At 40.2% G+C, this 11,548-nt stretch overlaps 1 protein-coding gene across 1 annotated transcript; it reads right to left on the reverse strand.

Moving 5' to 3' along the window:
* Nucleotides 1–2,550: 2,550 nt before the first annotated feature.
* Nucleotides 2,551–10,301, reverse strand: LOC120319250 (ferroxidase HEPHL1-like). Its single transcript, XM_039367901.1, has 4 exons — nt 10,176–10,301; nt 8,367–8,526; nt 3,682–3,723; nt 2,551–2,751 (listed from the first exon to the last, which is right to left on the reverse strand). Exons 1-4 carry the CDS (start codon nt 10,272–10,274, stop codon nt 2,558–2,560), a joined length of 495 nt encoding a protein of 164 aa, XP_039223835.1. The 5' UTR covers nt 10,275–10,301; the 3' UTR covers nt 2,551–2,557.
* Between the last annotated feature and the right edge of the window lie 1,247 nt (nt 10,302–11,548).

Raw genomic sequence — 11,548 nt, forward strand, 5'->3', positions numbered from 1 at the left:
GAATTAGTCTCTAGTTGGGTTTGCAAACTCCCCTAAGTTAGCAACTTAGTTTCATCCCAACAAAAATTCTGCTCAGAATTCTGTAACAACAATCTGAAGGCTGTTTCAAACTTGCCCTTCATCACAACATGAACATGTTTCAACCTCTTTTTTCTACAATGTCATCATGAAGTTGCCTTCATATCATCCCCTGTCCACTCTTGGAATAGCTTAAAGCCATCTTTAGCTTTTTCATTTTTAGTTTGTGCTTTTCCATTTATTTTTACATAGTTTGGCCATACAAACAAATCTAACCTGCTTTGTGAATAATAGGCTTAAGAGTGTGATCAGAGGATGGGATCTGCGCAGCTCCTGTTAGCCACTTTAGACTATTGTGGACACTTCACTCTGATCACCAACACTGCTCTGCAGAATGTTTTGGCTGCTTAAGGCTAAACCCCTAACTTCTACACCGGCATTGCCCATGTAGTTGTGGGTTCTTTTTTAAAAAATTATACCCAGTTAGATTGATCCAGGCAGGCGTGATGGCTAGCCATTAAAGATGCTGAGCTTGTCAGCTGGAAAGCTGACAGCCCGGGTTTGAGAGCCACACAATGGGGTGAGCACCAGCTCCTCCAATTTGAAAGCATGCAAATGCAATTAGATTAAGAGGTATCACTTCGGTAGGAAGGTAACAGCGTTCCCTGCACCACAGAAAATATCTTCAGACGACACTGGCTCCCTCAGCTTAGAAATGGAGATGAGCACCACCAGGGCTTTTTTTCTCATAGAACGCCTAGAACGGAGTTTCGGCACCTTTTTTGGATGGAACCTTGTAGGGTAGGCAAGGCGGGTTGTATGTGTGTGAGTTCCGCCACCTTTTTTTTTTTTTTTTTTTAGAAAAAAAGCACTGAGCACCACACCCTGGAGTCAGACATGACCGAACAGGGAAACCTTTATCTTAGATTGATCCAAATTCAAAAGACCCACAAAAGCACTGGACCATGCACAGTTCTCTATCTCTCCCTGTAATGGTTGAGGAGTGTAACCAAGATATAAAAGAAATGTGAAGCACATGCATCTAAATGTACTTTCTATTCTCTTTGTCCCATGTTCTATTCCAGTGGTGACGAACCTATGGCACACGTGCCAGAGGAGGCACTTGGAGCCCTCTCTGGGGGACACATGCGCCATTGCCCCAGCCACGCTTCCCCCCACAGCCCCCTCCTCACCAGCAACTCTTCTCCCTGGGCACAGCCCACATGGAGCACCACAGCCAAGAACATAGCCAGGCAGCAGGGACAAGACTCCGCCCTCGCGCCCCATAGCGTGCAGATGATGCTGTGGGGTGTGGGGGGAGGGCATGGCTTCCATGGTGCTATAGGACTGCCTGGGCGATCTGCTGTGGTGGGCCATGGTGAGGGTTGAGCAGGCAGAGCGGGAGATGGAGCGGGGGGAGGGGCAGTTTTTGGGCACTCGGTCTCTAAAAGGTTCGCCATCACTGTTCTATTGCTATTATTTCTGTGCTAATTATTATTACTATAACCATAACTCTATTATACCAATGTTCAATTACTATGGCAATATTTCCTTTTTACTACTATATTATATTCTACAGTATTACTAGAATATTTTCTTCTTACAAATCCTGATTTGTCGCCTGCCTTAAAGGTAGTCCTTGACTTACAACTGCAATTGGAAACATGAATCATTACAGTTATAAATCAGAACACCCATTTGACAGGAAGTGAGTTTATTATCATTTCTGAGGTGATCATTAAGCGAACGCTGTGGATACAGGTGGTCCTCGACTTACAGCCATTCATTTAGTGTTTGTTTGAAGTTACAACCATACGGGGGAAAAAGTGATTTATGACTGTTTTTCATGCTTGTGACTGTTGCAGCATCCCCATGTTCACACAAACAAAATGTGTGGTGCTTGGCAAGTGGCAAGTGTTTATCACAATTACAGTGTCCTGCGGGTCATGTGATCACCTTTTGTGATTTTTTGATCTGCAAAGTCCATGGGGAAGCCAGCTTCCCTTAACAGCCATGTTACTAACTTAACACCTCAATGATTCATTTAACAACGGTGGCAAGAAAGGTCATAAAGTGGGGCAAAACACACTTAACAACTGTCTTGCTTAGCAACATAAATTTTGGGCTCAGTTGTGATTGTAAGTAATAATAATAATAAAGTTGGAAGGGACCTTGGAGGTCATCTAGTCAAGGACTACCTGTATAGCTGTGAAGCCATTCATTCAAATGGGTGGGGTTTTTTTTTGCCAGAAACCATTAAAAAAAATCACAAATCGCTGTCATGTGACTGCAGTCATAAAGCTAACTGGCTGTCAAGGACCTGGCATGCAGTCATGTGACCATGGGGGGCGGAGAATCAAGTGACCATTTACATTGATGATGACTAGCACTGATGATGTTACCTAGTTTGGATAATGAAACGTCTGCAAGAAAACAAGCAAGCTCAGAGAGCACCAAGGACCCCTCATGTCAGCCCTGAGCTACAAATATTCTCCTTTCTTAAAAATGAATTAGAAATTCAGCCCTACAGAGAGTCAAATTAGAGGGACTCCATTGATCTGTGCCCAATGAAGTGATAATAGGCCTTTTTCCCCTGGAAAAGTACAATAGACATGAATGTCAAAACAATGAACAGAAGCACTATTCCAGTGAAGAAAAGCACTTGGAGGAGAGAATCAGCTTCTTCCAGGTCCAGCCATTGGCCAAAGAACTGTAACTCTGTTCTTCCATTACCTGTTAAAAGAGGAAAATGTGGTCATCTTGGACACTTAATAAATAATACTTTACATTAAGAATTGGCAACAAGGCGCCCAGCTCCAAGTGAGGGTTCAATTGATTAGGAAGAAAGGCTTCTGACTGCAAGCAGGTATGAGCACAGCCACTCTCTGCTATTCCTTAAAATAGCATGAGATGAAGATGCTGATGCATTAGCAGGGGACTGGAGGCTAAAACATACAAGGATTGGTTGCTGGAATTGGGTATGTCTAGTTTAAAGAAGAGAAAGACTAGGGGGGACATGGTAGCAGTGTTACAATATCTCAGGGGCTGCCCCAAAGAAGAGGGAGTCAAGCTATTCTCCGAAGCACCTGAAGGCAGGACAAGAAGCAACGGATGGAAACTAATCAAGGAGAGAAGCAACCTAGAACTAAAGAGAAATTTCCTGACAGTTAGAACAATTAACCAGGGGAAGCGGTGAATGCTCCAACACTGGAAGTTTTTAGAAGAGTTTGAACAATAATTTGTCTGAAATGTTATAGAGTTTTCTGCTTGAGCAGGGGGTTGGACTAGAAGACCTCCAAGGTCCCTTCCAACTCTGTTATTCTATTCTATTCTATTCTATTCTATTCTATTCTATTCTATTCTATTCTATTCTATTCTATTCTATTCTAAAATATATCAGCAGCAGAAACACAAATGTGTGCATGACAAGATCCATAAGATAGTGGATGAAATATTGCAATACAAATGTGTTCTCTTTGGACATGTGTGCAGTGTAGATGCATGGACAGAAGAGGCTGGTCCATCACACAACATCCTGTCCTCCATCTTGCCAACTATTACATGCACGCATATACCCATAGATACCACTGAGTGCCTGTTGCATGAATTTGCAATGGCAGTCAGTGGTGTTCTGCGTAACCTGTCAGTAAGTTGGAGTTTTACCTTTTGTAGTAGTCTTTTTTTCGTCAATATTTTTTTCATTTTCTGCAAGAAAAAGTTGGTTTCATTAGTAAGCAGAAGTCTACCACTGCCAATACACTGTCTGGTAGTCTTCATGCATTGCATTAAGCCAGGGATCTTCAAACTTGGCCCTTTTATGACTTGTGGACTTCAACGCTGGCTGAGGAATTCTGGGAGTTGGTCCACAAGTCATAAAAGGGCCAAGTTTGAAGACCCTTGGCTTAATGCAATGCATGAAGACTACCAGACCCAAATAAATAAATCCAATTTATGTGAATAGACATTCAGTACTTAAGTTATGATACTTCTGGACTGGATTTCACCATGAACGTTCTGTTCACAAAGCAACTAATGATTACACTAAGAATAACTAAGCAGTGGCATTCAAAAAACAGCAGCAGAAAAACATCCTAATTTGGTGTATTTTTTAAAAAAAAAGGTCCATCATTGTTCAAGATAATGGAGAAAGTGTGTATCCTCAGATGAAGGAATAATTGAATGAATCTCTGCATAGCTGCCATTTCATAGCAATGATCGCAAATAACAATTGGCATGTTGTTTGGGTTAGGGCTTCATTTGAGAATGGCTCCTTAGAAGAGTGGGTCAAGTGATTCCAAGCCTTCTGCTCCAGTTGAATGGGGAGCTAAGACCAGGACTTGCTATACCTCCTGAGCTGATATAGTCATTTAGCTCACAGGAATTGCACTACTAGACATTTTGAACTGAATGCATGTCAGAAGGCAGAGAGATGCCAAGTGCTTGCTTGTGTAGGACAATATCTTGGGTCTGAAGGTCTACTCAAAACTAGGTCAGCATGCTTGGATGTCTGCAGTCAGCTCACCTGAGTAAAGGCATTGAGGTTATGACCTCCAGAATATTGCTAGAGAGTCACTCATGCCTTTGAAGTAATAATAATAATAATAATAATAATAATAATAATAATAGAAACAAGGTAGATCAAGGAAGCACTGGAAATAATAAAGCAACAAATAACAGCTATAGCCAGGAAAATCAGTAGATATGAAGCTCGAATTGCAAACTATAGGCAGAACCTCCAATTTCAATCCAATCAGAAACGTTTCTACCAATCCATCAATGGAGAAACTGCAAGGAATCAGTCAGTACCTGACAAGGAAGAAACAGTGCAGTTCTGGAAGCAGATATGGGATAACCCAAAGAAATACAACAAGGATGCAGCTTGGTTAAAAGAGGTGGATGCAAATAAAACAGAAGTTGAAATGAAAGAACTAGTAATAACAACAAAAATGGTAGAAAAAAGAGCAAAGAAAATCAAAAATTGGTCAGCACCAGGTGAAGATGAACTGCATGGGTTTTGGTTGAAACATCTAACTGTTATACACCCACTCATTGCCAAGCAGTTCAACAATATACTACAAGGAGGAGAAATTGAAAAGTGGCTAACAACTGGGAAAACCTACCTAATAATGAAAAATCCAGCAAAAGGGGCAACACCAGGTAACTACAGGCCAATTACCTGCTTACCAACAACTTTCAAATTACTAACTGGTGTAGTAGCTGATGCAGTGCAACAGCATCTAGTTGAAAACAATCTCTTTCCACCTGAGCAGAAAGGAAACCGCCCCAATAGCAGAGGAACAAAAGATCAACTCCTAATAGACAAAATGATCTTGGAAAACTGCAAGAGAAGGAAGACCAACCTGAATGTGGCATGGATTGACTACAAAAAGGCATTTGACTTCTGCCACATGATTGGATAATCAAGTGCCTAGAAATAACAGGAGTCAGTAGAAACATCAGAAAATTTGTGCAAAGATCGATGGCACAATGGAAGACACAGTTGCAGATCAATGGTGAGAGGCTGGGAGAGGTTAATATCAAGAGAGGAATATTTCAAGGAGATTCATTATCACCATTACTATTTGTTATTGCACTGTTTCCTCTGTCAACAATACTGAATAACTCAGGACATGGCTATCAAACATTAAAAACATCTGCCAGACTATCCCATCTCCTTTACATGGATGATCTGAAACTGTATGGAAAAACATCATCTGAAATAGAATCGCTGCTCAACACTGTCCGTATATATAGCCAAGATATTGTAATGGAGTTTGGCTTGGACAAATGTGCCACACTGACTATCAAACAAGGAAAAATAATGAAAACTGAAGGAATCAAGAGGCCCCACGAAAATAACATTAAGAGTCTGGATGAGGAAGAGTACTACAAATACTTGGGTATCCTTCAAGCTGACAACATCAAGCACACTGAAGTCAAGAAAAAGATTAGAGGTGAATACATCAAGAGAGTGAAGAAGATCTTAAAATCCAAACTCAATGGAGGAAATACCATAAGGCAATCAACACCTGGGCAATCCCAGTTATTAGGTACACAGCTTTTCTTTTTTTTGTTTTTATTCTTTTTTCTTGTTTCCTTTTTTTTTTCTTCTTGTCTTTTTTGGTTTTTTTTTTTTTCTCTTTTTCTTTTTTTTTGTTTTTTTCATTTTTTTTTTGTTTCTTTTTTTTTCTTTGTTTGTGTCTTTTCGTTCGTTTTTTGTTTTTTGTTTTTTTTTTGTTTTCTTTTGGAATAGTGGACTGGACTCAAGCAGAACTAAAAGCAATGGATAGGCAGACCAGAAAAAGAATGACAATGAATCATGCCCTTCATCCACGCAGTGACATTGATAGACTTTATCTACCAAGGCAAATAGGGGGGTGTGGAATGCTACAAGTACATCAGATGGTTGAAGAAGAAAAAATGGCTTTGGAAGAATATCTGAAGAACAATGATGAAGATGCACTGAAATTAGTATAGCAGGAAGGCTTACTAACTACTGGAGAGACCAAACTGGCCTACAAGAAAGACCAAATGAAGAACAGAATAGAGGCATGGGAAGACAAAGCACTACATGGCCAAGACATGAAAAAAATAGCTGGGAAAGCAGATAATAATAAAACCTGGCAATGGCTAAGAGCAGGAAAATTGAAGAAAGAGACCGAAGGACTAATTCTGGCTGCACAAGACAAAGCCTTAAGGACAAATGCATACAAAGTCAAAATTGAGAAGACAGCAACAGACAGTAAGTGCCACCTATGCAAAGAAACTGAAGAAACAGTGGACCACCTGGTAAGCTGTTGCAAGAAGATTGCACAGACTGACTACAAGCAGCAGCATGACAAAGTAACAACAATGGTGCATTGGAAGATCTGAAAAAAAATATCATTTGCCTGTAAGCAAAAACTGGTGGGATCATAAAATAGAGAAAGTCATAGAAAATGATAAAATTAAACTGCTCGGGGACTTCAGAATTCAAACAGACAAGCACCTGCAACATAACACCCCAGACTTAACAATTGTCGATAAGAAAGACAAAAAAGTCTGGCTAGTGGACGTGGCAATGCCTGGAGACAGCAGAATAGACGAGAAAGAACTGGAGAAGATAACAAAATACAAAAACCTACAAATAGAAATAGAAAGACTGTGGCAAAAGCAAGCAAGGGTAGTACCAATAGTAATAGGCTCCTTGGGTGCAATCCCAAAACAACTGGAGCACCACTTGAACACCGTTGGCATTGACAAATTCGCTATTAGTCAATTGCAAAAGGCGGCCTTATTAGGAACTGCTTCCATCCTGCGACGATATCTGTAATACCATCAAACACCCACATCTGCCTATCCCAGATCCTGGGTAAGGACTCGATAGGTAGACAAAATGCCAAATCCAGTCTGAACATCTGGCTGACTGTGCGATGATCGATAATAATAATAATCTGCAGTGCCTGGAGACAGCAGAATAGACGAGAAAGAACTGGAGAAGATAAGAAAATACAAAGACCTACAAATAGAAATAGAAAGACTGTGGCAAAGGCAAGTAAGGGTAGTACCAATAGTAATAGGCGCCTTGGGTGCAATCCCAAAACAACTGGAGCACCACTTGAACACCATTGGCATTGACAAATTTGCCATTAGTCAATTGCAAAAGGCGGCCTTGCTAGGAACTGCTTCCATCCTGCGATGATACCTGTAATACCATCAAACATCCACATCTGCCTATCCCAGGTCCTGGGTAAGGACTCGATAGGTAGACAAAATGCCAAATCCAGTTTGAACATCTGGCTGACTGTGCGATGATCCATAATAATAATAATGATAATAAAGTTGGAAGGGACCTTGGAGGTCATCGAGTCCAACCCCCTGCTCAGGCAGAGAGACTTTGGGACTGCTTGGTAGAAGAACTGGAACATCTTCTTCAGAACTTGGGTTTTAGTCTCCTTGTCTTCTGAAACTTTGTATAAGACTGAAACAGGGTTGACCTCTAACCTTTGGACTAATGCACCATTAATTCTTGTGTGCCATAACTACCCTTTTAAAATTTGAACTAAATTAAAGCTGTGCTTTAGCCACCTTGTGTCCCTATGCCTAACCTAGGACAAGATTGCCTTGGGTCATTCTGGGGAAGAATCTAGAGGGAGGGGCCATCCTGGTGGCTGTCAGAGATAAACCAGAGAAGGAGGAGGGTTTCCCACAAATCCAGCCCAACATTTGCTGCCAAAGAACTGTAGCCTATTTTTATTACCTTTAATCATTTGTATTAAAATCATTAATAAAAATAATAACCTATTTTATTATTTTATATGTTATTTTAATGTACATTATTCTGTTTATACTTATGCCTGTTTTATTACCTGCTTTTATAATGGTGTATGTGGTTTCCATCCCTGCTTGAATGTGATTGTGCACATGGCAATGTAAAAGCCAGGTCCCAGGATTAAATGCTACAAGTTCAATTGTCTGAAAAGTTGTAGGGATAAGGTCATACACATCTCCTCTGTGATGGTGATTCATCTGTGGAAAGACAGGAAGCATTATAAAGATTTCATACACTTAGGGTTAGAGTTAACTCTCGGTGAATTCGTAGAGCGAAATGGAAACCAACAACAGATTTGGAGCCCATGGGTATGGTTAGGGGGGTACATACTTTCCAAGCGCATACTTTCCTTATCTATATTTCCTGGTGAAATAGATGGGAAAATCCCATTGGTGAGAAAAACCCACTTAGGGTTAGGGTTATGTCTCCATGAATTCGTAGAGTGAAATGGACACCACCAACGGATTCGGAGCCCATGGTTATGGTTTGGAGGGTCCAAACTTTCTGAACCTATCTTATGTAGGTTTCCTGCCACAATTGGAGCTGAAAATTCCATCAATAAGTCAGGTGGTCGCTAATGGAAACACACCTTGATTTTATGACTTTTTTTGCCATAGTTGTTAAGGTAATCATGCATTCATTAAGTGAATTTGGCTTCCCCCACCCCATTGACTTTGCTTGTCGGAAGCTGACTGGGAAGGTTGCAAATGGCATTCACCTAATCCCGGGATGCTGCATTCTGTCACAAATATATTCTGATTGTCAAGTGCCTGAAATTTGATTATGTGACTATAGGGAGGCTGCAACAGTCATAGCTACAAGGACTGCTTGTAAGTCACTATTTTTAATGCTGTCGTAACTTCAAATGGTCATTAAATGAATGGTTGTAAGTTGAGGACTACCTGTATTGCTAGAAGCAGTGTTTCTCAACCTTGGCAACTTTAAGACATGTGGACTTCAACTCCCAGAATTCTCCAGCCAGCATTTATAGCATTGCTGGCTACAGAATTCTGGGAATTGAAGTCCACACATCTTAAAATTGTCAAGGTTGAGAAACACTGTCTAGAGTTACAGTTCAGGAAACATATTCTGTTCCTCTTTTACAATTCATTTTTTAAAAATAATTCGCATATTCTGGCAAACAGGCTGATTAAATGGCTGTGTTCACACAATACACCTAAGCAGATTTGTTAAAGAGTTAATATCTGCATATGTACAATGTGCTAAGTTTGATATAGAGTTAATTTCTTTAGTGGCTTAGCATGTTGTTCATTTATAGTTTACTATATTGCACAAACTCAAAACATAAGGTAATTCAATAACTGAGTTACTGTAAGCGTGCTGTTTGAATGCAATTGTAGAAAGTTATTGTACATATGTAACCCTCCATGTAGAGTGGCTTATATCAAATCCATAAAACAATAATTTTTGCTCCACAAAATATAATGTATTACTATTCTGTGCTTCCTGTTTGCAGTGTTTTGAAAATCTAGCATTTCCTATATAGATTTACTAAAATAGAAATCATACTTATTTTTTTACTCAGAAGTACATTTAGGCTCTGAAAGTATGGAGTATGCCCCAAGCAGCATTCTAAATCTATTACCAAATTGCAATTGTTTAATGTGACAGAAAGTGATTAAGACTGGAAAGTACTCATATTAACTATATGACCATATAACTATATGATTAAAATCAAATGTAAATGAAATTGCTTTTTTTCCTATTTTCTTTTCTTTTGTCCTGGGTCCACCAATTACTTTTGGGAGTATCACCCTGAATATGTCACTTAAGCCAAAGGTGATCCTTAGCACAAAAAGAATTGCCCAACCTGGTCAACACCAACCTTGAAAATAAAAGTTTCACCATGAAAATGGACAGTATGGATATCAAGTTCATTTCCCATTCCTATCAGGTACCAATTTGTGTCGTCTCCTTCATTCATTATCAGCCCAGGGAGATTATTAAAGATTTTCCCATTGATTGCTGAAAAAAAACACACAAGGGACAGATGTGAAAGGAATGAATCACAGATCTGAGTGTTCCTCTGTGTCTTGAAAGCCATAACGTAGCTGAAGGTTGAAATGAGGGGTCCTTTGTGCCCTCTGAGCTTGTTTCTTTTCATGCAGACCTTTCATTACCCAAACTAAAGGAGCATGGTGACTTGCATGGTTAGGACGCCAAGGTGGAGATTAGCAAGCCTGTGTTTGAGACCTGAATGTTGCCTTGGGTTGGGCCGAGCTCCTGTCCTTTGCTCCAACTCCTGCTGAGGACATGAAAGAAGCATCCCCCGGGCAATGGTGATCTAATCGGCTTATCCTTTCAACCCAGAAGTGCCTCAGTGCTTCTGTCATGAGTGCGATGTAATTACCCATACTAGGTAACATCGTCAGTGCTCAAGCATGGATCAAGCACTGATGCTGTTACCTAGTTTGGGTAATGAAATGTCTGCAAGAAAATAACCAAGTTCAGAGAGCACGAAGGACCCCTCACTTGAAACACAGCATATGTTATTCCAAAGACTTTTGGAATTATTAGTTTGGATTCAGAGAGTCCTTTACGTAAGCAAATTCTCCGTCTCCTTTTCTCTGATTTCTACATCCTTCCGTTGTGGGATCCCCAGTGCTTTTTTTTTTTTTTGTAAAAAGAAAAGGTGCCGGAACTCACACACGTCATACAACCCGCCTTGCCTACCCTACAAGGTTCCATCCCAAAAAGGTGCCGGAACTCCGTTCTGGGCGTTCTATGACAAAAAAAAAAAAAAAGCCCTGGTGACCCCTAATATATACTTCACTATTGCAGAAATTCTTTGAGCACCAGGGGCAACTGTGAGGGACACCCAGATGACCTCAGATCCAATGGGAATTGAATCTGAGAACTTTATTTGTATGTCTCTGACCACCAAGTCTTCATTTGCACGCCTTTTTGCTAAAAAAAAACCTCACATATCAATGCATTTTGAGAGTAAAATGGGACTCACATGCTCTATCATGTTAAAAACACAAGGAAACTGTAATATAAACTCTAAAACAGAATGTGGTTTAAAGATAAAGAAAAAAAACCTCATAAAATATTGATCTGAAAACCTACTGATACTCGCCTCCACTGGATGATAATTCTGGTTTTGCCAACAGTGTGTGATGGTCTTTCTACTCTTAAATATTGTGTGACTCCCAACCACAAAAATGTGGCTCCTGCCTTAAATCCTAGTTTGCAGCC

The sequence above is a fragment of the Crotalus tigris genome, unplaced genomic scaffold (assembly GCF_016545835.1).
Source record: "Crotalus tigris isolate CLP2741 ecotype Arizona unplaced genomic scaffold, ASM1654583v1 scf7180000020605.30370, whole genome shotgun sequence".
Lineage (NCBI taxonomy): Eukaryota > Metazoa > Chordata > Lepidosauria > Squamata > Viperidae > Crotalus > Crotalus tigris.

What these genes read in the sequence shown, in the direction of transcription:
- LOC120319250 (XM_039367901.1), bottom strand. Translation starts at nt 10,274, where the DNA reads ATGAATGAAGGAGACGACACAAATTGGTACCTGATAGGAATGGGAAAT. An exon ending in ATACACCATTATAAAAGCAG is followed by an intron (nt 3,724 to 8,366) that starts GTAATAAAACAG and finishes TTTTTCTTGCAG; the next exon opens with AAAATGAAAAAAATATTGAC. An exon ending in AAAAAAGACTACTACAAAAG is followed by an intron (nt 2,752 to 3,681) that starts GTAAAACTCCAA and finishes CTCTTTTAACAG; the next exon opens with GTAATGGAAGAACAGAGTTA.